The 27170-nt window shown below is 44.6% G+C and overlaps 2 protein-coding genes and 2 long non-coding RNA genes across 4 annotated transcripts; 3 read left to right on the top strand and 1 right to left on the bottom strand.

The window, feature by feature from the left end:
- The first annotated feature begins 580 nt into the window (after nt 1–580).
- LOC124097694 (uncharacterized) lies at nt 581–6408 on the top strand. Its single transcript, XR_006853321.2, has 2 exons — nt 581–4599; nt 5623–6408. It is a non-coding gene; the product is annotated as an uncharacterized LOC124097694 (long non-coding RNA).
- Nucleotides 6409–8332: 1924 nt separating this feature from the next.
- LOC124097700 (uncharacterized) lies at nt 8333–17504 on the bottom strand. Its single transcript, XR_009227581.1, has 3 exons — nt 17348–17504; nt 15689–15764; nt 8333–8623 (listed from the first exon to the last, which is right to left on the bottom strand). It is a non-coding gene; the product is annotated as an uncharacterized LOC124097700 (long non-coding RNA).
- A 3477-nt stretch (nt 17505–20981) lies between these two features.
- On the top strand, nt 20982–21647 carry LOC124097683 (histone H2A-Bbd type 2/3-like). Its single transcript, XM_046452263.1, has 2 exons — nt 20982–21030; nt 21214–21647. Exons 1-2 carry the CDS (start codon nt 20982–20984, stop codon nt 21510–21512), a joined length of 348 nt encoding a protein of 115 aa, XP_046308219.1. The 3' UTR covers nt 21513–21647.
- Nucleotides 21648–22678: 1031 nt separating this feature from the next.
- Nucleotides 22679–24512, top strand: LOC124097678 (40-kDa huntingtin-associated protein-like). Its single transcript, XM_046452251.2, has one exon. It carries the CDS (start codon nt 23017–23019, stop codon nt 24166–24168), a length of 1152 nt encoding a protein of 383 aa, XP_046308207.1. The 5' UTR covers nt 22679–23016; the 3' UTR covers nt 24169–24512.
- The last annotated feature ends 2658 nt before the right edge of the window (nt 24513–27170 follow it).

Genomic DNA, 27170 nt, shown 5'->3' with positions numbered 1-27170 from the left:
GCACACAACATGTGCACGTGCACACACACATTATATATTGATGGTGTGAGTCCAGTTAGGAGATACGTACTACACGGTAAGTTAAACAGGGAATATTAATATAAAGAATTGGGGATGCTGGAGTTGTGGCTCAGCAGTAGAGCGCTCGCCTAGCACTTGCGAGGCCCTGGGTTCGATCCTCAGCACCACATAAAAATAAATAAATAAATAAATAAATACATGCATTATGTCAAACTACAACTAAAAAATAAATATTTTTTAAAAAGGGGGCTGGGGATGTGGCTCAAGCGGTAACGCGCTCGCCTGGCATACGCGGCGCGCTGGGTTCGATCCTCAACACCACATAAAAATAAAATAAAGATGTTGTGTCCACTGAAAACTGAAAAATAAATATTAAAAAAATTCTCTCTCTCTCTTTTTTTTTTTAATTTTTTTAAGGTGTAGATGGACACAACACATTGCCTTTATTTTTATGTGGTGCTGAGGATCGAACCCGGGTCCTGCCCGTGCTAGGCGAGTGCTCTACCGCTGAGCCACAATCCCAGCCCCGACTCTCTCTCTTTAAAAAACGGGGGTGGTGGGGGGTGGGGGGCCTGGGGATGTGGCTCAAGTGGTAGCGCGCCCGCCTAGCATGCGTGAGGCACTGGGTTCAATTCTTAGCACCACATAAAAATTAAAAAATAAAGATATTGTGTCCACCTAAAACTAAAAAAATAAATATTAAAAAAAAAGAATTGGGAACTGTGGCAAAACAGTGAGTGTGTAAAATAGAAATAGTGAGCACAAAAGGAAAATCTGTATAGTGCCCTAGGGCTGAGGCCAAATAGGTAAGGAAGGATAAACCTGGATAAACTTGGAAGGGGTTCAGACCTTCAAGAACGAGTGGTGTGCTTCAGCCACCTGGTAGCAGAGCCGTTTCCTTGTTTGGCCGGGCTGAATCTGACCTGGAGTTTCTGAGCAAACAACAGACCACCCTCTGGAACGGAGGGAGGGAGGCAGGCAAAGATTTTTGTTTTACCTTTAGTTGGTGGCTCTTTCCAGAAATTTGGACATTTTATCTAAGTTTTCAAATTTGTAGTCATAAATTCATTCATGATATTTTCTTATTATTTTCACATCTATAGATTCTTTAGTAATGCCAGATTCTTTATATGGGTAAATCTCACTCTATGTTTTTCTTTTTCCTGTTCAGACTAAGAATTTTTCAATTTGGTTGGTCACTTCAAATAGCCATCTTTTTGTTCTAATCCATCAAATACATCTTCTACTCAATCACTGAGCTTTCTTTACTTGGAAAATATATCAACTAATAAGAGGGATGGCTTTTTGTATCAAATAAATTATTGCTTTGTTTTCTTTCTCTCACTCCCAGGCCTCTATTGTCTCACATCAAAGCAGGAAAAAGAAAAAAAAAAAAAAAGTTACACAATAATATGATGACATCACTTTGTGCAAAAGCCCAGGAATAGTCTTATTTTAATCAAAAGAACATTACACAGCTATTTGCTAGTTTGTAATAGACTTTACTGGATGCTTCCTGCTAGTGGCCTTAGAAAACAACATCATCTAATATAAAAAGTTTAATACTAGATTCCATGTGGCCTTGGGCAAATCACAGGGCTTTGTCATTATTTTTTCTTATTTATAAAGTAAGATAATAATAGCTGTACTACTTGCCTCACAGGATTATAACATAGAGGGTCAATAAGATATTACATATGAAAATGTTCATAAACTATATATCTCCATTTGAAGCCAAGAAATTGCAGTTGTGATCCATTAAAAAAGTTATCTTTAGGAAAAAATGTACACAGAAATTACATTGGATTTCTGTTCTCAGGTACAAACAATGAGTCAAACTATTAGGGAAACCTGATTTTAAAACCTCTCTGCTACTTATGAGCCCTGTGGCACATTTAATTTAACTTTCAAGTTTCCTTACATGTAAAAGGAAGTTAAGGACACCTTCCCTTCTGAAATGTCAAAAGGAGTGAATGAAATATTTGTGGAAGTACCTAGCACAGCACTGGAAGTTTCTGGAAGTAACAATGGGGGGTCAAGACTCTGGGGGAGACTATGCTTCCACACCCTATTCTCCCTCTGGGCATAGCTCCTCCAAGCCTGGGAGGAAGCATTGTTACATTCTTTCATTTGATTTTCATAGTATCCCTATGGGATCCACTAAGCAGGTGTTACTATGCTCATTTTACATACGAGAAAACTAAGAATACTGGCTTTGATTGTGCTATGTACTAAAACCAATAAACACTGTCTGATACCCAAGAAGAGAACCATTGGATGTTTATTTCTCTTTGCAAAGAACATCTTTGGCAGTGTCTGCTAAAGCTGAGCATACCCATACTTATGACCCAGAAATTCCATTCTTAAGATTATATCAAACAGAAGTGAATATAGATGTTCACCAAAAGACAATGGAATAGAATGTTCAAAGCAGTAGTATTTGCAGTGCTTCCAAACTGGAAATTACTCAAATATTCACCAACAGGACAATGGATAAATAAATTGTGCTGTGCTCACAAAATCAAATGCTATACAGCACCAAGGATGAATAAATGACTGCTGAACAATGCTGCCCTTTAATATTAAATGAAAGAAACAAGACACAACAGTCTAGATATGTAGAAATGTATGAAGATGCATGTAGAAACATATAGATGTCAATGTGTGTGTAGTAGATATGATGATTCCATTTATATAAAGTTTTGTTTTTCATAAACAGCAAATACTTATCTTTGGCAACATAAGTTGGGATAGTAGTTACCCTTGGGTAGGACAAAGAGTGTGACTGGAGAGGGCCATGAGGAAAGGTTATGGGCTTCTAGTTAATTACTTATTTATATGGATGGTAGCGATAGAGATATGATCCCATCATGAAATTCATCATTATTTGTCTGCTTTTGTGTGTGTGTGTGTGTGTATGTGTGTTATACTTAAAAAAAAAAAAGTTAATTTGCCTTAGCCAAAACAGAAATCCATTATCTCAGCTAGGGTTTTCCACTGGCTTCCCATGGTGCTCACAAAAAATCCAAAGTCCTCACTGTGGCCTGCATGGTTACACATCATCTGACCCCTGGCGATTTCCTTTGTATCACTTCCTCCACTGTTATTCCCCTTGCTTACTCACCACCAGCCATGTGACCTTCTTGCTGATCTGCAAACACAATAAAATGCCTTTCTACCCCAAGGCTTTGTACTTGCTATTCCCTCTGCCTGGAATGTTCTTCCCTCAGCTGGCTGAATTGCTGGTCTCTCATCATACAGGTACCAGCTCCAATGTCACTTCTTCAAAAAATCCTTCACTCAGCACTCCATCTGAAATAGATTTCCCAGGCATGCTTAAACATATAACACCAATTTTTCTTCCTACCATCTGCAACTAGCTGAAATTATTTATATATTTATTTATTTCTAGTTTATCGTTTATCTTCCTCGAGAGAACATAAGGGGATCATGTCTGCCATGTTCATCATTGTGTGTTTAGTGCCTAAACACACTTACTAGCTTGTAGCACATGCTCATATAAATGTTAGTATTTAATGAATTAATTAAGATCTTTGGGTGAACTGCCCAGTAGCTACTATAGCTGGCATCTCTCTCACAAAGGGAGATATATGAGAAGTTATAAGTCATTGAAAAGTGCTGGGAGCCATTAGCCAAGTAGGTATGACAATTTCCTTGCCAGCGTACCCCATGTTGCTGACATGTTGCAGTGACATTGAATGTACTTAACCTTGCTCAAGGACCAAGGCAGATTAGGGTGTTCCTGGTTTTAAGATAATCTTGTTTAGGGCGTTCCCAGTTTAGGTTCCAGGTTTAAGGTTTAAGATTATTCCTGCTGGGAATAGGGCGTATCCTGCTGCCTGAGTTCCCCTTGAGTTCTCACGGGATTCAGACAGTATATTTTGGAGATAGAAGCCCAGTGGAGGTGAATTTGGGAGAGAAGGTGGATTTGGGAAGAGAACGTGGATTGCTATGTGGTGGCTCGTGATCATGTGCCCAGCCAGACTGTGGCATTTGTGCCCAGCCAGACTGCGGCAGAAAAGAAACCTTTGTTAATACAGCCTACCATGCCTATCTCAGCTTGACGAGGGGCAAGCTCAAATCTTTCCCCAATGCTTCCATGAGCTTTGACCAATAAGGACGTACTCTATGAAATATGCTTTAGATAAAACATCATATCCTAAGATGGGGAAAAAACAACTGGAACTTAACTTCTATCCCCTATCCCCAGGTTCTCCAGAGAGAAACAAAATATGATCAGCAGGCAGAAGAGCTCCTCTCTCCAATCCTGTGCACCTAAGAGAATGTTGACATATTGTCAGCTCATCTGCAGAACAAGTAGTGAATGCAGAGAAAACCATTATATAAAGTAGTTCAATAAACAGCAGATGTCTCTATTTGTGTGTTTGAGATCTTTCTTTCTCACAATTCCACGTTAGGTACAACAACTATGACCGAGCTGTCATCAATACTGTGCCTTATGATGTCGTTCATCGTTGGTATACAGCACACCGGACTCTAACAATTGAGTTGAGGAGACCTGAGAATGAGCTTTGGGTCAAACTAAAGCCTGGGAGGGTATGTCCTAAACTCTAAAGATATCAAATAAGCTTGTTACACAGAAGCAGTGAAGAAAGCCAGGCATGGTGGCACAAACCTGTAATCCCAGTGACTCTGGAGGCTGAGGCAGGAGGACTGTAAGTTCAAGGCCAGCCTCAGGAAGTTAGTGAGACCCTGTCTCAAAAATTTAAAAACTGGTGGGCTAGGGTTGTAGCACAGTGGTAGAGCGCTTGCCTAGCATGTGTGAGGCACTGAATTCAATCCTCAGCACCACATAAAAATAAGTAAAACAAAGGTTAAAAAAAAATCCTTTAAAAAAATGAAAAGGGCTGGGGATGGAGCTCAGTGGTAAAGCAGCCCGGGTTCAATCCCTAGTACCAAAAAAATTTTTAAAATGGAAATAAAAATAAACAAATCAATCAATAATGGTACTTGTTTAGTATGTGTCGTGTTGTTGCAAAGGAAACAGAGGGGGAAAAAAAGTCCTAGGTGCTGGCTGTGGTCCTGCCACTCACCCACTGAATGACCTGGGAGCAGGACCCACCCCATCTCTGACATCTGTGACTGTATGTGAATGACGAGGGGTTTTAACTGCATGATCCCTAAGAGTCCCTCCACCTTCATGATTCCATTTCTTTTTCATCTTTATTTCCTCTGGATGGAGAATATCTTCAAAAAAAATAAAATAATAAAATAGCTTAACCCTTTGAAAAACTATAGAGTGAGAAGTAGAAAAGAAAACGAAAGAATCGAATTACATGATTTGCTTTGAAAAGAGGACAATTATTCAAGAAACGCAAACCCCTCAAGTGCAGGGCCCATTTATTACCTACTATTGCCTTTGCAACTTCCATTTATCCTGCTACAGGGTTACACCCGCCTGGGCTTCCAAAAGTCTGCTTAATTTAAAAATAAAAATATAGCACAGAATATAACCATAGAACCACCTAACGCTTTGCTTTTTAAATGATCTCTTCTGATTTAGGGTTCTTTGGGTTTGCCCTTGTTCTGATGATGTTTTCTCTTTTTATTCATTCACAGGTCCTATTTATAGACAACTGGAGAGTCCTACATGGCAGGGAATCCTTCACTGGCTATCGCCAACTGTGTGGCTGCTACTTAACAAGAGATGATGTCTTAAATACTGCTCGTCTCTTGGGGCTCCAGGCTTAAATTTGACAGCATTGGGATTAAGAACATATCTGCCACCTTGGCGACCAGAATTTCATATCAGCAGAATAATATTGTGTGAAAATCTACTTCATATTGTCTCTCTATCCCATCTCATGAAACAGAAGTGGCCCCTTTCTCTAGCATGGGAACATGTTACAGAGAGGGAGGGCTTCTGTCAACCATCTAGTGGGGTAGATCTTTCCCCCAAGCTACAACATGAGCTCACATTTTCTAAACTTTTTTAGATAATTTTGGTAACTATACTTCAGAAACATAGAGAATTCCTTTGATTCTCCATATTGAAATCAAAGCAATACTGAGTAGGTAAATTTTCCTTCTGACTAGGACAGTTAGAATGAAATCCATTCTAGAAATAACACTGATAAATCAACAATTCACCTAAATTTTGGTCTTAATATCCACAAGGGAGAACATGTGGTACTTGTTTTTCTATCTGATGCACTTCCCTTAACATAATGTCCTCTAATCCCATCTATTTTATACAAATGATAGGATTCTTTTATGACTGGATAGTATTCCATTACACATATGTATGACATTTCCTTTATCCATTCACCTGTTCATGGGCATCTAGGTTGATTCCATATCTTGGCTATTGTGAATAATGCAGCAATAAACAAGACCATGCTAGGATCTCTTTGGTGTGCTCATAATCATTTCCTTTGGATACATGCCCAGAAGTGAGGTAGCTGCATCATATGGGAGATCTACCTTTAACTGCGTAAAGATCCTCCACACCGTCTTTCATAATCACCGCACCAACTTACATTTCTATCAGCAATGTATGAGAGTTCCTTTTCCTCCACATCCTCACCAACATTTGTTCTTTTTTTCTTTTTCTTTGACAACTGACCTCTTAGAGGGGTCAGGCGTAGCACTGCCTGGCATTTCTGATATGATTGGTGTTGCTCAGCATATTTTCACGTCTCTGTTGGCCATCTGAATGTCTTCCTTTGAGTCACATTGACCTAGGTCTATTGCCCTTTTTTTTTTTAAGAGAGAGAGAAAATTTTTTTAATATTTATTTATTTATTTATTTTTTTTTTAGTTTTCGGCGGACACAACATCTTTGTTTGTATGTGGTGCTGAGGATCGAACCCGGGCCACACGCATGACAGGCGAGCGCGCTACCGCTTGAGCCACATCCCCAGCCCTATTGCCCATTTTTAATCAGGTTATTTGTTTTGGGGCAACTGAGTTATTGGGGTTCTTTATATATGCTGGATATTAACCCCATGCCACGTGTATTGTTTGGAAATGATCACTTCTCCTGCTCAGTAGGTTGTCTCTTTACTCCAAAGAGGGTTTACTCTGCTCTTCAGAAAGAAGCACCTTAACACCCTGAAAAACTATTGAGGATCCCAAAGAGTTTTGGAGTTTAGGTTGTATCTATTGATAATAATTATCTTAGATATTGAGAGTCAGAAATATTTAAAATTCAAGAACACAGAGGCACACATCCCTCAGCTATCAGAGACAACATCACATGTCATGTCACCTCTGGAAAAGATGAGATGATGGGAGTGAAAAAAGAAAGTATCACCTTACCGTTATTGTAAAATAGTTTCATCCCTGTATTGCTACAGTATGACAAATTCAATTCTTTAGGGTAAATACTGAGGAGCGCGGTATAGCTGGGTGCCATTCCTCCAAACTCAGAAAGTCAAGGTTCATATGTTTTCTCTCATGTCAAACCTAGAAAGGAGAAAAGGAAAAGGAATGGTGGCGGAGATATCTCATGAAAGTTAAAGGGAGACAGTAGAGAAGAGGAAAGGTACCAGAAGGGGAGGAGGGGGGGAGGGAAAGGACAATACTGGACAACAATACTGGCCAAATTATATTGTTGTATTGTGTCCATGTATGAATATGTAATGAATCCTACCATTATATATAATGTACCAGTAAAAATGTGGAAAAACAGTTTTATCCCACAGACCCACTAAAAGGGCTTCAGAAACTCCCAAGAATCTTTGCTGGCCGGGAGGGAGCATACTAGAGACTGAACCCAGGGGTGCTTAACCACGGAACCACATCCCCAGCCCTTTTTATTTTGAAACAAGGTCTAAGTTGCTTAGGGCCTCACTAAGTTGCTGAGGCTTGCTTTGAACTATCGATCCTCCTGCTTCAGTCCCCAAGTCACTGGGATTACCCAGCCCCCCAAGACTCTTTAGACCATACTTTGAGAACCAATGGGCTAGATGATTGGTTCCTTGGGACAGCCCTTTACATAGGCCTATGGATTGAAGGGTTTGGCTGAAACCCTAGATTTTGCTTTGTAGTGTCCTAGAACTGTAGACATTGTAGGAATTGTTTGGTAACACAAGCTCAGTGATAACCCAGGAACTGAATTCAAATATAGTGTTTTAATTTCTTCAAAGAGTCATCTCTATCTAACTCACCTCTGAAGAACTTAAACTCCCAAGTCACAACAGTTCTTGTGGAGCAAACCCGTCACTTTGGTAGTTATATGAGGGAAATTTGTAGGGTTTTCAGAGACTGCTGAGGTTCCACATGATAATATTCCCTCCCTCCCCCGCCACCTCCCCCCCACCACCACCACTAACAAACTTGTATTTTGGCAATTTGGTGGCATTTTAGGAGGTAATGTGTTTTCCTCCATTTATGATATTTTTCCTTCTCTTAAAATATTATGTTAATTGCCAAGATGTGACTGGGTCATATTTAATGCTTTCTTTCCTTTATTTCTTGAATGACTGATGTGTGAAAGTGGGATGGGTGGGGAATGTATGAGGCTTCTGTTCCCGTGGCTTTCACTGAAAATGAAGCTGTACAATAACCACATTGAGCACTGCAGAATGATGAAAGAACATGTAGGCCAGGGTGCACCCTACAGAAAAAAATATATATATTATTAAGAAATATAGGAGTCATAAAGGAAAGAAAACTTACAGAGAATAGAGCCTAATCTGAATTTTTCAGTGAGTTCCCAGGAAACACTTGGTAGTCTATGCATTATTTTATTGATCCACCCAGTGCTCCAACATGTGTTCTCAAAATATTTCTGCATTTTATTTTTACCATGAATCTTTAGGAGTCTTCCCTGAAATCTTTATTCCTGTCAGGTCAAAGGATTGAGAATTAATTTGGGGTCTTAAAGAGTTCTCTTTGCTATTATGCACTCCTCTAAAATACGTTGCCATTAGTCTTCCCCAGGACATTTGCCTTTTTTGAAGTTTTGTATAAATTAGCCTTGAAGATTACACCATAACTGAGGTTAGCATTGATTTATGACAAGTGAAGGACATACTCATGGGTCTGTAAAGACAAGGACAAAAAATTCAACTTACCGCCCTTACTAAAGGACTCCCCTTACCTTGACTCTCCTGAATTATTAATGAAATAATTCACTACCACACCCTCCTTTTCCTAAATGTTTAATCAATCCTTCTCAATGATGTGCTCCCTTCAGAGGAAGAAAGGGAGGAAGGGAATTATTGGACTGCTGATCATGTATTGAAACATGGTTGAAAAATTTCGATGTGGGGTGTTCCCTTCCCACACCTATTCCAGGTGTTTCTGAGTATATAAGCCTGGGTCTGTGTCTACCAAGCTCACTGTAGACTCACTTTTACCTTTCTTCTCTGGTGGGATGGGATCAATAGTCTCAGGAGCACAGCACCTAACATGGTGCCTTACAAAGAGTAGTTTCATAATACAGATTTGTTGGGAGAGGAAGAAACGAATGTGTCCTTTTCAGACAAACTCATCAGAAATTACCTCATTCTCTATATGTCCTTTTCTGTTTGGCAGCTGACTGGCACCAAATTTTGTTTGCCTTTGTCTACAATGGCCAACCCTCTCAGAGTGCCTGGGACTGAGGGGTTTCCTGTACTGTACAACTTTCCCCATCTTAAAATTGGAAAAGTCCCACACAAACCCAGGACTCTAGGTCAGTCATCTTGCCTTCTTGCTGGGAGCTATTTATTTTTCTTTAGTTTTCATCACCAGTTTCCCTTTCTTTGTAAGTGTTTATAGATCACAGACGGTGGAGTCCGTGGTGAGAAGGAAAAAAGAATGTACGAACTATGGTGTGCTGTGGAGGTTCCCAATGTCTGGTCCCCAGACCAGCAACATCAGCATCATTTGACAATTTCTTTAGAAATGCAACTGTTCACGTCCCACCCTGACCTACTAAATCAGGAACTCTGGGAGTGGAGACCACCAGTTTGTTTGAGCAAACCCTCCAGGGGATTCTGATGCACACCAAAGTTTGAGAATTACGTGAAGGGAAGAGGCCTGTTGCTGAATTTCTAAGCCCAGTTCTGGCACTAAATGACTTGAGGCATGCCCTTCTATTTTGAACTTCAGTTTGTTCTTCGGTGAAGTGAAAGCCTTGGACTAGGCAGCATCTAAAGGTTCTGCCATTCTGTAGTTATGCGACTTAGGTCATTTTGTCTGGCTTTTCATTTACCTCTCATACAGATACAGAACAGAAAACACCTACCTCGGGAGGGGAGGGGAGGGGGGATAGTAGAGGATAGGAAAGGCAGCAGAATACAACAGACACTAGTATGACAATATGTAAATCAATGGATGCGTAACTGATGTGATTCTGCAATCTGTATACGGGGTAAAAATGGGAGTTCATAACCCACTTGAATCAAAGTGTGAAATATGATATATCAAGAACTATGTAATGTTTTGAACAACCAACAATAAAAAAATTTAAAAAAAAAAGAAAACACCTACCTCATAGAGTTTTTCAAACAACTTTGTGGTTATTAAACTAAGATGTTCACAGCACGCATTGTTGCCCAACAATAATAGCCAACTCTTACATAGTGCTGTCTATGTGCTGGACACTGTTCTAAGTGCACTTAATCTCCACAACAACCCTGTCGCCATTTTACAGATGGAAACAAAAAAATAGAGGCAAAGAGAGATTAAGTGGCTTACCCAAGGTCACAAGGCTAAAATAAGTGTCAGACTTTGAATTAGAAACCTGAAGACAGTGGCTCCAGCGACAGTTCTTTTAACTAATCTGCCATATTGCTCAATAAATTTTGTTAACTCCCTCACCCTTTCCATGCTTACAGTCTAACCAACCATTCACAGACAATAATCATCATTCCCACTTTCACAGTTCTTCCAGCAAGATCTTGAAAGAACCATGAGCATATATAGATTAGTTTTGCAAGTAGTTTGGAAAAAAAAAAAAAAACTCAAAAACATTTTCTAGAAACATTGTCTGTGTCCTCATCCCCACACACCTTTAGCTCGTCAGAGCCAAAGACCCTGGCAGAGTTTGGTAGATGTTCTTTTTTGTTGTTGTCATTATTGTTCAGACTTATAGCCAGGGGTTGGCAAGTTTGTGGGTAGCCACATTCTAGTCCTTGGCTTTACACAGTGAATGTGGCTTTTGCCCTCCATCTTGCTCAGAGTACTTTCGGACCCCTATTCCTTGTAGGAGCTTAACTTCTGTCCACCATGCTTTGCTTCCAGACAAGCAAGCCTGACACTTCAATATGGAGACAAGCATCTGATCACATTCGTGTGTTTTTGTCTTGGCCATGCCTTTTTGAGTTTACTTTGTTAAATTTAGTATATCACTGCCAAGTGTTCCATAGCATGAACTAACTGTACCATCTTGGATGCGAAGTCAATGGAAATCTTTCCCATGTGGATTTTACTCTTCCCTGATTTCCTGAGTCGAGTTCGCAAACTACAGAGTACACACTTTCTTGATGAGTTGGGTTTATCATTATGACTATCTGTTTTTGTGCCAGGCAATAATGCAGTATAAAGTCTTAGCTTGATTAATGGAAAACAACTTTCCTTTCTGGAAAAAAAAAATCAGGCATCTTTTGCAATTGTGATAAATCATCTTAAGCCATGTTGGTGTGTAGCATACAGATTCGTAGTAGTGTTCTAACTTACTTTCTGTGTGGGTAGATAAACACGGTCATTTATCCTGTGCACAACAGAGGATCACAAGTGTGGATGCTGTGTAAACTTGTGAAGTTAGTAAAGGTTTTCTCTGCTAGATCCATCTTTATCCACAGTTTACCCACTGGGTGGTAGGCACTCTCTCCAATTCAGGTATTTAGTATACATTTGGATTATGCTTTCTAGCTCCCTCTCTGATGCCTTGACTCAGGCAGGATAGTGTTATAAGAAGAACACAGACTTTAGAATGACCTAGGCTTAAATTCCATCTTATTAGCCTGACGAATTTTGGGAAATCAGCTTTCCTTCCTTGAGGCACTGTTTCTTCATATGCAATATCAACTACCTAAAAAGGGGATGGGTACAAAAAAATTAAAAGCCGTGATGCAGAATGAACTGAGATCTTGGGTAGAAAGCATCCACCAGAGTGAGCAGCACATAATTTACAGTCCGTACACACTAGCCGTTTATCACTGTTGCCAATATCATTACTTGGGAAAAGAGGAGGGATTGGGGCTAGCCTATGAAATCAACAGCCTTCTTAGAAGCAGCAAAGTTAGGAGACTCAGAACTGGAAAGGTGCAGGAAAATGCTAGGGGTCATGAAGTGCAGGTCTATGACAAGGTATCTGACCTTAAAGGCCTGAGGGTTTATGGATAGGAAGTTGTTTGGGGGCTTGGGTGATCTGGGGATTCAGAGATGAAACAGAAGAATGGTCAGAGAGCCTGATGAGACAAATTAGGTCTGCAGAGTTTTAGGAAGAGTGGCTTGGGAAACACGTGTGGAGAATGAATGAAATAGGCAGGTGGACACCCATGTCCATGGTGATGTATAGGTGGGACCCATAGTTCTACATATAGCTTAATTGCCTCTCAGAACCCTCTTCATTTGAGAGGCTTCATTGACTCTCAGAACCCCCACTGAAACTACTATAAAATGATTTTTGAAAGGATTAGAGGAACAGGATTTGGAGGATATGATGGGGAGAACAGGAAAGGAAGCAGCAACTAAAGTTGGAATGCTGAAAAGCACGTGGATGACTAGCAGTTGACGTAGCAGATCCAAGAAGACCACAAAGTAGGAATCCTGAGACCTTAGTGGGAAAAGCCAAAAGCCAACCTGTATCATCACCTGCCCCCAAGGATCTTCAAAAATTGCAACAGGTAACTTTGGAAGTGGAGGTGAAGGTGGCTAGGCACCAAAATAATGAGTGTGTCTGTAAACTGGTTTAAGACGTAAATTCATTCCCAAATCCCCTCCAGCAGCCAAAGCCAGTGAGGGGCTGGCCTCTCCCTTCCCAGAGAGAAATCTGGAGTGCCATTCCCTGGAGAGTGTAAAGGAAAGAGCCTCTGGACTAGAAATTCCTAAACCCGGTTGAGGGCTGGGTTCTCATATTGAAAACAGGGGGCTTAAGAGGATGCATACATCCTGAAAGCTGTGAACCTCCAGTCTTCTTCACTGACTCTGCCCCTAAAATCTGGCATCTGAAAGAGTCTTCTGTGGGCCATCTGACCAACCCAATAGAAAATATCTAAGGACAGTGACACTGAAGGTTCCCCAGTAAAAGGCCCAGCCAGGTTACTCTATCATGAGATGCATGGTTTATAATGTGAGGGACAGGCGAAGGAAGACACCCATCCAGTTGAGGGCACTTACTTTTAGACCAGTTAGTTACTGCAAGGAAGGGAGTCAGACAGAGAAGAGGAAGCGAGTAGAGACCTTGGTGAGAGGAGGTCATTGATGGAGTGAATGAGGCACCTAGGGAGGCAGGGTGTGCTAGAATCCAGAGCGGGAGTAGAAGAGACAGCCTGAGACAGGACAAAGAACCTTTATCCCCCACTAGGATAGGATGAAAATAGTGAGATTTGGTTGAAAACTGAGTTTAATCCATTATTATTTTGCAACTCGAATAGCCATGGCGTCGTGCTAGGTAGTATTCATTCATCCGTCCACTCATTCACACGACATTTTTTTTTTTTTTGGAGCAACTACTGTGCTCCCAGCACTGTGCACAGTGCTGGAGATACCAAGACGAATCAAAGTTCCAGGCCTCATGGAGGTTACAGTCATAGGGCAAAAGCAGACTCACAACATTGGGAGATAAGTGCTTTGAAAACTGAGTAATAGGGGCTGTGGGGACATAGACAAGGGATGTGAGAGACTACCGGGAATTAAACAGGTATGGAAATCCCTTCAAAACAAGACAGATTGCTCTGTGAGTTCAAGGGTAGAGAGGTCTCATCCAGCAGGGCTAATCTGCAAAGGTATCATAGGCTAGCTGGCCTTTGAGGTGAAATTAAGAGGATGCCTTGAGTTTCTCTCAACTTGCAGTGATATTGGGGTTAGAGTGTCCTCCAAGATGTGGAAACACATGCAAAGATCCAGAGACAGGAAATCGCAAGAGGATGTGTTTGGAAAAGAGGGAGAGGCCCTGGTTGAGCACAGAGAATAGCATGGCAAATACTGGGTGGTGCAGTTGAGAAGCAGGAATAGGGCGAGATGCAAAAATGTCATTGAGGCAACATCACAAAATGCAACAGTGTTGAACTAATGAGTGGTATAAAGAACACCAGACTGGTATTAGAAACCTGCTTACATTCTAGGCCCAGCTCTGCCACAAATTTGCCCTAGGTATGGTACGTGGCAACACAAGTAATGTCTGAACCTTTGTTTCTTCATCTGTCAACTGGTAGTAAGAATACCTTCCCTGCCTATTTCATGGTGTTATTAAGAGTCTATGAGTCAGTGAACATGAAAACGAACCTTTTAACAAATCTTTAAAGCAGTCGTACACACGTGTAAAGGGTTATTATTGAGGAAATGCAATGTGCTGGGGACACATCGGCAACTGAATAACCAGGGCGCGGGGGCGAGCCTACTGAAATATTCTCCTATGAGAATTTTAACAGGCTTTTGAATGTAGTTGTTAGGGCTGGGGATATAGCTCAGCTGGCAGAGTGCTTGCTTTGCATGCACCACAAAGCCCTGGGTTCTAATCCCCAGTACCACACACACACACAAAAAAGACAAATGTAGTTGTAAGGTAACATGGTGAGTGACTCAACTCCTGATCATTTGGAACATCCATACATCAAATTTACACAGAATGAAAGTAGATTTGCCCTATCTGGTAGCCCACCTATGAGGACCATAAAGCAGTAGCTATTCTTTTAGAAACATAACAGCTTAACAGGAAAGACAAAAATGGACAAGTTTCCAGTTGTTCTTCATTTGCACAATCAAAATTCACTGACCACTCTGCTGAGTACTGAAGGCAGGGCACAGTAGGGGAGAGACATACAATTTCTGCCTTCAAGCAGATCTCCTTCTGCCATGGGAGGCAGGCATATTAACAGTCAGTGTCAATAGCAGGTAAGCACAAGGGGTCCGTGATAACTCAGAACAAGGGTACCTAAACCAGTGTTTTGCAGCTGAGTTTATGTAAATATGAAGTAATACCATTCCTCTGGCTTTACAGGTGAGGAAACAGACTCCAGAGAACAAGTGGCAGAGGCAGTACTTTAACCTGGGCCTTTGAACTCTTGGTCCAGGGCTTTTTCTTCCTTACCACAGCTGCCTGTTTTGCTTTGTAAGTATGTTTAGGCCTAATGCAATGGCAGAAGATAATGTTCTTTTGTGTGTCCCTGCATGTCCTAGACTGCTCACTCCTTTCCAAGAGATGGATAGGAAACTGGGGGCTGGAGCACCTCCATGTGTCCAAAATGTTGTATTTCAGACATCTTTTTTAAAAGTAATGGGCTGGGGTTGTGGCTCAGTGGTAGAATGCTTGCCTAGCACACGTGAGGCACTGGGTTCCATCCTAGCTCCACATAAAAATAAATAAATAAACAAAGTAAATGTATTGTGTCCATCTACAACTAAAATTTTTTTAAAAAAACGTAATGAAAGTTTTCACAATATAAGTTCCTGTTGAAAGTTCCTCAAGAACCCAGGAGTGTGTGCTTCTTGTGTGTGTGCGTGTGTGTGCGTGTGTGCACATGCTCACCTGTACACAGGTGCGTATGCATCAGAGTTTGGAGCAGGGACGGTTGGAAACATTGGCTCCTACATTTTCAACAAGCCTGTGTGGAGAGAAAATGGAAGGTGAGTCCCAACAAAACTGGCAGAAAACGACAGATGAAAACCAGTCAGAGCAGAGATCTCAGGAGACACCAGGAGAGTGGTGTCTTCTGCCCATATCTACTGCTTCACTGGCAGTTCCATACAAAGTATACATAGGGAAAGTGGTTTTCCTTCCAGGCCTTCTCTTCTGGGAATTTTATGGGAATTCCCAGGTGTTGTGTGGGTCATTAGAGAAAAAAGGAATGATTTCTATTTCTGGAAATATTGCGGACTACATAATCTGAAATCCCTCCTTGCTAGAAAACCCAGATAACTGATGGTCCATTGTTGCCAAAAGTGACATCCCATGAATATCTGGGAGCCTCCTTCCATTTCAACACTAAGGCAACTGAAAAAAATGAAGGGACCATACTTACTCCTAAGATATCCTCCATCCATTTCTTTGGACCCTATCATTCTTCAGCTCTTGTATCCACTGGTTCACTTGACCCTTTACTGAGCACTGAGTGTATATCAGGCATTGGTTGTATTTAATGAATACAAAGTTGAAGGGCATGGTTCTTACACTCAAATATCTCAGGGTGTTGGGCAGGGACTCTTAACCAGAGCTGTACCTCAGAATCACTGGAGAAGGTTTGCAATAATGCATTCGCCTGTCCTTCCCACCTCCCTCAAGATTAGAATTTCATTCTGGAGGGAAACAAATGACCTGAAATTCTTTCTGTGTTGAACTCTTAAAACCTGGAGTCTGAACAGAATCCAAAGCTTTACATGGCCCTCTACAGAAATACAAAGGGAAGGGGGCTGGAGTTGTAGGTCAGTGGTAGAGCGCTTGCCTAGCATGTGTGAGGCACTGGGTTTGATCCTCAGCACCACATATGAATAAATAAAATAAAGGACCACTAAAAACTAAAAAATATATAAAAAATTAAAAATGAAAAAAAAAAAAAAGAAAGAAAAGAAAAAATGAAATACAAAGGGAAGGAGAATTTCCTCCAGACAAGATAGATGCTCAAGCTCAGGGGAAGGTGCCCAAGAGGTGAGATCTCTTCAGCAGCAATATCAAGAAATGGGTAGATTTGAGAGGCATTTTGCAGGTTGAGTCGAAGGGACTTGGTGCCTGCTTAACTGTGAGAGAGGAGTTGAAGGAGAGGAAGATGTCAAAGTGACTCCTGAGACACCACAGGTGTCTCCAATTTCACATATTCCAAACCGTACTCACCTTCCAACCAATACCTGCAAGTTCTCCTTCACCCCATATCTCCAATAATGGCTCCAAAGTCCACAATCACCACACTCTACCCTCAGGGAGTCATTCCAGAGCCTCAGCCATGGCAGCCGCCACCGCCGCCACCTCCTCCTCCTCCGCCGCCGCCTCCTCCTCTGCCTCCTCCTCCTCTTCCTCCTCCTCCTCCTCCTCCTCCACCACCACCCCTCCAACCCCTTTCCCTGCCAACCCATGCCCTACTTTTCTACTAGGCTAATTTCTACTCATTCTTTAATTTCTCCAGGAACATTTCCCAACCCCACAAGTCTGTATGAGGTACTCCTTCCATGTGTTCCCACAGCATCTTGAACTTACCTTCACATAGCACTTATTGCAGTACAGTGTTGTAATTGTCAAGTTCCATGTCTATATCTTTTGCTAGTCTGCAAGAAGGAATGTGATCCATATTTGCTTATTGGAATTTCCTCAATTCCTAACACAGTCCCAGGCATACAGCAGGTACTCAGTGCATATCTGTTGAAGGAATGAGAAATGAATCATCATGTCTCCAGCTAGGTTCACCATTATGAGAAATATGTAGTAAAGTACCTATTATGTGTATTTTCCTACCTAAACTTTTCTTTAAAAAACTGAATCTGTCCCCTGGTCTTATCTACCAATGCCATTATCCTAGTTGAGATATATATTATTTCCTGACTGGGATACTACAGCAGCCTCAATCTCAATCCTCTTTGCTCTGTTCTGCACACAGCTACCACAATGATCTTTCTAGAATAGCAAACCAGTTCATGTCACTACCAAGATTAGATTAGTCGGTTCACTATAACCTATAGGACATTCCAAGACCTGAGCATGGCAAAACAGAGCCTCCATGACCTGGCTCCTATCAACCTCTTCTCCAGCTACATCAACCACCACTGGCCCACCAGCACTTACTCTCCAGCCTTAAGGAACTAATTGCTGCTCCCCCCAATCCCACCAAATGCCTTGGCTTCTCATCATGCTACAAATTCCTTCACACACACGCTTTGTCTACGTGGGTAGCTTACCTGATTCACTCCTATACTTTCAACTATTTATTATATATCATGACCAAGTACCATCTAACTCACAAATATAAGGTTGGCTCAACATATAAAAAAATCAATTTATGTAGGATGGCATATTAACAGAACTGGGGGGGGGGGCAGAGGCGGGGAGGGGTTCAACCATCATCTTAATCGCACAGAAAAAGGATCATCTGACAAAAATCCAATGCACTTTCACAAAAATAAATTCAATAAAGTAGAAGTACAAGGAAACTTCCTCATCCTGGTACAGTGCATCTATGAAAAACCCAGATATATAGAAACACTAAAGCATCCACCAAAATGTGTGTTGGGGAAGGGACGAACCCTATTTGAATATCCAATAAATGGGCTCAGCAAAGTTACAGGATCCAAGATCAACATGCAAAAATCAGTTGCATTTCTATACACTGGCAGCTAACAAACTGAAAAGGAGGTTAAGAAAATAATTCCTTTTATGATAGCATCAGAAAGAATAAAATACTGAGGAATAAATTTAACAAACACATGTAAGATGTGTACTCTGAAAACTATAAGACATTGCTGAAAGTTATTAAGAAGACCTAGATAAATGTAAAGTATTCCATGGTGATGGGTTGGGACACTTAGTGTTGATAAGGTGGCCATAATCTCCAAGGCAATATACAGATTCAGGGTGAAGCCTGGTGGAATCCAACCTGCCTTCTTTGTAAAAAATTGACAAGCTGATCCTAAAATTCACGTGGAAATACTGAAGACCTGGATGCCTCAAACATGCTCAAAACAGAAGAACAAATTCGGAGCACTCACACTTCTCAACTTCAAAACTTACCAGAGAGTTACAGTAATACAAAAATCGTGGTATCAGCATCATAATAGACATATATGTTCATGTTATAGAACTTAAAAGTCAGAAACAAACCCACATATTTATGTATAGTTGATTTTAAGTAAGGGTGACAGGCACATGTAGTGGGAAAAAGAATAATCCCTTCAACAAATGATTCTGGGATGATTGTACAGACACGTGAAAAAGAACGAACATGGATCCCTGTGTCACACCATATAAAAAACTAACTCAAAATGGATGGATCACAGATCCAAATGTAAGGACTAAAACTTTTTTAAACTCTCTCTCTCTTGAGTTAGTTTAACAGGATTTATTTGTACAGAATACCCTTGGCCTCAGTTCCCATCCTTGATAAGAATGGTGCTTTTTAAAATACCTTTGTTTATTCATTTTTATGTGGTGCTGAGGACCGAACCCAGTGCCCTACACGTGCAAGGCAAGCACTCTGCCACTGAGCCACAACCCTGGCCCATCTTTTTTAAACTCTTAGGGGAAAAAAAAAAAACAAAAAAACATAGATGTAAATCTCTGTGACCCTTGGATTAGGCAACAGTTCCTTCACCATGACACCAAAAGCACAACCACAAAAGCATTTTCTTTTTGCAAATTGGACTTCATCCAAATGGAAATCTTTCGGACACCAAAGGACAACCTGCAGAATGGGGAAAATATTTACAAATCACATAACATATCTGAAAAGGGTTGGGTTTCCACAATATACAAAGAACTCTATAGCAAAATGGCATTCAATCCAATTTCTAAAAATGGGCAAAGAGCTTAAATGGACATTCCTACAAAGCAAATGCACAAAGGGCCAAGAAGCTCAGGGAAAAATGCGCAACATCATTAGCCATTTGGGAAATGCAAATCAAAAGGACCATGAAGAAGCACTTCACACCCGCTTGGATGGTTATTATACAGAAAACAAAGCAAAGAGAAAACAGCAAGTTTATTTGAGGATGTTCAGAAACTAGGATGCTGACACACTGATGTTGGGAATGCTGCTGTGGAAATCAGTTTGGCAGTTAGTCAATAAGTTCAGCATTGAATTACCATATGGCCCAGGAATCCCACTCCTAGATACAGACACCAAAGAATTCTAAACAGGTGTTCAAACAAAAACCCGAACAGGAATGCTCACGGAAGTACTATTCACAATCGCCAAAAGGTGTACGTCATCACCTGTCCACCAACTGATGAGTGGATACACAAAATGTGGTGTATGCATACAATGGCGTATTATTCAGGTGTGAAAAGGTACGGAGTGCTGATTCGTGCTGCAACGTGGATGAACCCTCATGCTAAGCGAATGTAGTCGGACACGAAAGGCCACACATTTAACTCTGATTGCACGTATAGTTTCCGTCCAGCATAGGCAATTCTCTATGGTAAGAAAGCACGTTAGTGGCTGCCAGGGGCCCTCAGGAGCAATGTGTGTGTGTGTGTGTGTGTGTGCGTGCACGCGCGTGCGCAGATGCGCACACACAAGGGGGGGGGGGGCGGACAGCTTAAGGGGTACCGGGTGTTTCTGGGGGGCGGTGTAAGTTTCTTGGAAGTAGATGGTCCTGGCGGTGGTACAGCACTGTGATGGGACATACTTGACGCCTCTGACACGCACCCCCCAGTCCTCCTCTTCTTCCCTAGACTGCTCCCCTCCAGCAGAAAGTGAGAGCTCCTGTGCCAAGATGGGAGGGCCCTGGCCAGTGAGGAGGCTAGGAGGCTGGGAGGCCTGGAGGCCAACTGGCCGCCCCGTCTCGGCCCAGGCCCAGGCCCAGGCCCAGGCCCAGGCCCACACACTGCGGACCAGCCGGGGAGTGCTGACATCATCAGAGCGCGTCATCGCCGACCCACGAGGGGGCAGCCGGGGGTCGCTAGGATACGGGGCCCTGGAGCACTGGACCCAGACTACCTGCCGCACCCACCGAGCACCCACCGTTGGCGTCTAAACCGGCATCACATCGGGCCAGGCAAAGCCCAGTCCAGCCGAGCTGAGCAGAGGGAGCGCAGTCCAGCCGAGTCAAGCTGAGCAGAGCAGAGCAGAGCTGAGCAGAGCTAAGCAGAGGGAGCCCAGTCCACCTGAGCTGAGCCCAGCATGCCAAGGCAGAGGAGCCGTCGAGGAGGAGGAGGAGGAGGAGGAGGAGGAGGAGGAGGAGGAAGAGGAGGAGGAGGAGCAGCAGCAACAGGAGGAGGAGGAGGAGGAAGAGGAGGAGGAGGAGGAAGAGGAGGAGGAAGAGGAGGAGGAAGAGGAGGAGGAGGAGGAGGAGCAGCAGCAGCAGCAACAGGAGGAGGAGGAGGGTCATCGTCGGGGTTGTCCGGTCCCCAGAGGCAGGCCCACTCCCGCACCGCCAGAGCTGAGCTGACCTTCTCCGTGAGCCAGGTGGAGCGCCGTCTGCGGGAGGGCCGCTATGCCCAGCGCCTGAGTTGGTCTGCGTCCATGTTCCTGGCCGCCACCCTCGAGTGCCTGACAGCCAAGGTGCTGGAGCTGGCGGGCAACGAGGCCCGCCACAGCGCCAGGAGGCGCATCACCCCAGAGCTCCTGGACATGGCCGTCCACAACAATGCGCTGCTCAGTGGTCTCTTCGAGACTACCACCATCTCCCAGGTCGCCCAGCCCCGGCGCTAGCTGCTGCTGCTGGCTCGGGGGCCCTCGCCCAAGCACCGGCCCACCTGTCCACCAGGCCCCAGGCCCCCTCGCTCTCGGCCAGCCTCGCCCGGCCTGGCTTGTGCCTTCAGCCAGCCCTTTCATTAAAGCGTTTCAAGAAACCCTCCGCCTGCCTCAGTCACTTTGTGTTGAGGGGGGGTGGGGGCTCTCCAGGCCTCTGGAGTTGGGGGGACAGCCAGGCCAGGCGCTGGGAGTGCTGCGGGGTGGGCTTCAGGCCTGTGGCGTTAGGTACCTGGGACGGCAGGAGGAGTAAAGGGAGGAAGAGGAGAGAGAGAGAGAGAGAGACAGAGAGAGAGAGAGAGAAGAAGAAGAAGAAGGAGGAGGAGGAGGAGGAGGAGGAGGAGGAGGAGGAGGCCTTCTTCCTGGGGGTGGGAGGGGCAGCGCAGGGGGTGACCCTGGGTGGCAAGGGCAGGCCAGCGTGGGCATTGTGGGGTGGGCGTCGAGGTACAGAAGACGCCTCCCCATGGCCCTGAATGACTCAGGGCCTGCCTGCTTGCTTGTGTGCCTGCTTGCGTGCCTGCCCGCCCACCCACCCAAGTCGCCAGAAAGGGGGTGGCCACGACACTAGGGCCGTGGGTCGTGACACGACCCATGTCTGAAGGCGACCGGCCGCGGTGGGGTGGACAGGTGGCCAGAGTGGCGGGGCTGGGCGCCCACGGGGCAAGGAGCTTCGACGGCAAGATGGAGACGTGAGGGGGGAAGGGTCCAGGGAGGAAAAAAAAACAAACAGGGAACTCGGGTCAAGCAGGGTCATGGATTGAGCTTTGGTCACGTTCAGATGGAGAAGCTGCTAGGCGCCCTTAGCAACCGAGGGCCACTAGCTGCAACCTAGCAACAGCTGGCGCCTGCAGAGGCCCCGCAAGCCCAGGACCCCGCCTCGGTGCAGAGGCCCTCGTCTGGACCGCCCCGTAATCCGTCATTGGTGTAAGTACCTCGCGGGCAGCCGGCCGGCCCCGCCCCGCAGCCACTATTTGCATATGCCCCGGGCCGGGGACTCTGCGTTTGCCTTGGGGGGGGGGGCTACGGGAGGCCAGGCCCCGCCCCCTCGCCCTCGATTTGCAGGAGCAGCTCCCTGGATGGCCAGGCCACGCCTGCCCGGGACCCTCGATTTGCGTAGGAACCCGGTGCCAGGCCAAGCCCCGCCTCCTGACCCTCGCTTCGCAAAGGCAGCTGGCTTCACGCCTCTCCGGTCGCCTCGGTTACTGAAACCAGCCCCGGACCCGCCCGCGTCCCTGATTGGCATACGGCGCCTCCCAGCCAGGCCCTGCCTCTCACCTTTGCACATCACCAGGGCGACGGGGGACTGCGGGGGGCGCCGCAGCTAGACGTGTGCTTCGAGGCGCGCGGTCGCGGTAGGCCGCTGCAGGCCGCTGCAGCGTGACGCACGGCACGTCGCGGCCCGCCGGCGGCGTGGCCGGGACCTTTGCCCACGTAGGCGTGTCCGGAAGTTCCCGGACCTGGCAACATGGCGGCTTCCACGTCCGGCCTCGGCGGTGGCGTCGTCCCTGGTCCCGAAGCCGGGGACTTCCTGGCCCGGTACCGCCTGGTGTCGAACAAGCTGAAGAAGCGGTTCCTGCGGAAGCCGAACGTTGCGGAAGCCGGGGAGCAGTTCGGTCAGTTGGGCCGCGAACTGCGCGCCCAGGAGTGCTTGCCTTACGCAGCCTGGTGCCAGCTGGCAGTGGCGCGGTGCCAGCAGGCGCTCTTCCACGGGCCTGGGGAGGCGCTGGCCCTCACGGAGGCCGCACGCCTCTTTCTGCGGCAGGAGTGCGACGCTCGTCAGCGCCTGGTCTGCCCCGCCGCCTATGGCGAGCCGCTGCAGGCGGCTGCCAGCGCCTTGGGCGCCGCTGTGCGCCTGCACCTGGAGCTGGGGCAGCCGGCCGCCGCCGCCGCCCTGTGTCTGGAGCTGGCCGCCGCCTTGCGCGACTTGGGCCAGCCGGCCGCCGCCGCCGGCCACTTCCAGCGCGCCGCCCAGCTGCAGCTGCCCCTTCTGCCCCTGGCCGCTCTGCAGGCGCTGGGCGACGCCGCCTCCTGCCAGCTTCTGGCGCGCGACTACAATGGCGCCCTGGCGGTCTTCACGCGCATGCAGCTCCTAGCGCAGGAGCATGGCAGCCATCCCGTGCAGCAGCTCCCGCCTCCACCACCGCAGACCCTGCTGGCCCCGGCGCAGTCTCATCCCCAGCCGCCGGGGCCCCAACCCGGACCTGGCGCGACCCCCTTGGTGCCCGCCGCACCGCTCCCCGCAAACCCTGGCTCTGCCTTGCCCTCTCCTGTCGCCCTGGGCGCCTTCTCGGAGGTGCTGGGGCGCTGCGAGGTGTCCCGTGTGCTGCTGCTGCTGCTCCTACAGCCACCTCCGGCCAAGCTTCTGCCCGAGCACGCCCAGACTCTGGAGAAGTACTCCTGGGAAGCTTTTGACAGCCACGGACAGGAGAGCAGCGGCCAGCTTCCTGAGGAGCTCTTTCTGCTGCTGCAGTCCTTGGTCATGGCTACCCACGAAAAGGACATAGAAGCCGTCAAGTCACTGCAGGTGGAGATGTGGCCTCTGTTGACTGCTGAGCAGAACCACCTCCTTCACCTCGTTCTGCAAGAAACCATCTTCCCCTCAGGACAGGGGGTCTAATAATCACTTTAACCAAAGACCTTTTTGCCTGGTAGTCGACCTCATTCATCCACCTTTGCATTTAGGGGGAAATAAAAGGCTTTGATCCAGGTTCTGCATCTCCTGTTACTCATATTGCCACCATGGTGTGTGTCTTTCTTTGCCTAGGTTATTTCACTTAACGTAATGTCCCCAAGATTCACCCATATTGCCACAAATGACAGTTTCATTTTTTAAAGGATGGACGGTATTTCATTGTGTATATATACTGCAATTTGTTTATCCAATCATCAGTTGATGCATAGTTAGTTGATTCAATTTCATGGCAATTGTAAATAATGCTTCAATAAACTTGGTAAGACAGATGCCTGTTTTTCATAGTGATTTTCTTTTCACAGTAGTGGTTTATTTCATCAATAATCATTTATGAAAGAAATGAAATATTTGTGTTTCCAGCACTATGGGAATATCACAATTTGGAGATAAACCTGCTCTACACCTAAAACAGTAGCCCTGGTGCTTTTTATGTAAAGTATCAGGTAAAGAGGTGAAGGATAAAACGGTTGTGATAATCTCTCCCTGTGTATCTGGGCATGAGACCTATGTTTTTTTTTTTTTAATATTTATTTATTTATTTTAGTTTTCAGTGGACACAACATCTTTCTTTGTATGTGGTGTTGAGGATCGAACCCAGGCCGCACGCATGCCAGGCAAGCACACTACCGCTTGAGCCACATCCCCAGCCCCCGAGACCTATGTTCTTAATCAAATTCTTGGTGATCCTGTTGAGTTGCTACAAGTTTCCATTCTCCAGAACTGTTGGACAAGAGAGTACTCAGAGGTTTAATAATGGATCTTCTAGTTTCCAAGGAGTTGTCCTGCTTGCTCCCTTTGTAAATAGTAACCAAATTTCCCCTTGGTAATTATGATCTTCCTGACCAGCACCAGGAGCCCCTTTCTATCTTTGGGTTCAGTGGCATAAGTCTGATTCACCAGAACTATGCTTGCATTCTCTGGAGAAGCATTCTCTGGGGACTAGAACCACTAAACCTATTAAACCCAAAATACAGGAAGCAAGTAGCGAAAAATGCTTCCAATTTATTAGATGAAATGGTGAGAAGGGCCAGTCATTTGTTTTGGTTCTTGGAATCATGCATCCTTGCTGTAGGGAGATAGTGTAACATTAGCCACTAGTTTAAATTATATCCTGTATCACAGCATATCTACCCATCTTTTCTCCAAGTTGTTATCCTAATCAAGCCTTCGACAAGTCACTCCACCATTCTGTAAAGCCAGCTGCTAATTATTGATGGGGAATATGGTGCAATTAGTAAATTCCTTGCTGTCTTAGGCTGAGACAGGAGAATTGTGAGTTGACTTTTATCAGGTATTGTGTCAGTAATAAAAAGCCAATTAACATGCATGTTCAGAAGCAATATCATGTGCCATTGTGATGGATAAAGTATCCTGTTGCAAATAATGGTGCTGGCAGGGTGTAGTAGTGCACGCCTGTCATCCCAGTGGCTTGGGAGGCTGAAACAGGAGAATTGTGAGTTCAAAGCCAGCCTCAGCAACTTCAAGGCCCTAAGCAACTCAGTGAGACCCTGTCTCCTGGGGATGTGGCTCAGTGGTTGAGTGCCCCTGAGTTCAATCCCCAGTACAGGAAAAAAAAAAAACAAATAATGGTGCTGAAAGAACAGATACTTCTCAAAACAAGAAATACAATTGAGCAACAAATACATGAAAAAATGTTCAATATCTGGGAAATGCAAAACGAAACTACACTGAAAATTCATCTCACTCCAGTCAGAATGGAAATTATCAGGAATACAAATAATAAAAATAATAATAAATGATGGTGAGATTGTGGGGGAAAAGGTATACTCATACATTGTTGGTGGGACTGCAAATTAGTAAAACCACTTGAAAGCAGTATGGAGATTCCTCGAAAAACTAGGAATGGAACCACCATATGACCCAGCTATTCCACACCTTAGTATTTATCTAAAAGAACTAAAATCAGCATACTATAATACTGCTATAAAAATTGTACTGCTATAAAAGCAATACCATTCACAATACCAAATTATGGAACTAGCCCAGATGACAATAGACAAATGGATTAAGAAAATGAGGTGCATATGCCCAGTGGAGTTTTAGTCATAAAGAAGGATTGAATTATGGTATTTGCTGGTAAATGAATTGAAAAGGAGAACATCATGCTGAGTGAAATATGTGAATAAGTAAAGTAAGAGGTGTTAGCCTCTACTGTTGGCAAGTTCGGCAAATGTGTGTTAAGAATAGTCACATCAGCCTATGATACATGGGTTTTGTTGAGCTTGTGCATAACTTCCATCTCTGCCACCACAATTACTTTGTTGATTATTGCAAGGTGGCTAGCACCTTGCCTTTCCTGCCCAAGATGGTATAAGCCAAGGGAGAAGATAAGTCAGAAATAATTAGCGAAGACATAAGACACAGAGTCAGAAAAATAGTTTTAAATGTAGGGACATGATTTTTAAAATATTTTTGATCTTCAGTTGGTTGAATCCATAGATACGGAGGGCAAACTCTTGCTTTGTGATGTCTTGCAGTTAGCAGGTTGATTGACATCTTGGCAGGTCACACCCATCTCAAGTGCTGTGTGGTCCATGGCAGAGAGGGATAGAAATTCACACTGTCCCTGGGCAATTGACCAGAGAAAATGTTCACTGGTAATTCCCAGACACCAGATGTCTCTATCTACTAGGCTTCCATGGGCAGTGACCCACATGCAACCCATGGACAGCTCCTGACACATCTGTGTGGTGATTTTCTCTCTATGGTTATGTGAGGGACTTTTTAATAAGCTGCTTTCTCTTTACTATGTTCCCTTCACCAGAACCCACTAGTTTGGCCATGCTGGTTGCAGCAGTCATTTTCCATGACCTATCTGTCTTTTGTAAGTGACCAAAACAGTGGGGTTAAGTTGAGATATAATAGGAGTTTCACTACTTGGAATATAATAAAAACTTATTTTTTAA

This window comes from Marmota monax, unplaced genomic scaffold, assembly GCF_021218885.2.
Source record: "Marmota monax isolate L192 unplaced genomic scaffold, Marmota_monax_Labrador192_F-V1.1 WCK01_AAM20220418_F8-fsc00142, whole genome shotgun sequence".
In the NCBI taxonomy this organism is placed as follows: domain Eukaryota; kingdom Metazoa; phylum Chordata; class Mammalia; order Rodentia; family Sciuridae; genus Marmota; species Marmota monax.
Note: the sequence above shows the minus strand (reverse complement) of the source record. Positions and strands in the feature narration are given on the sequence as shown.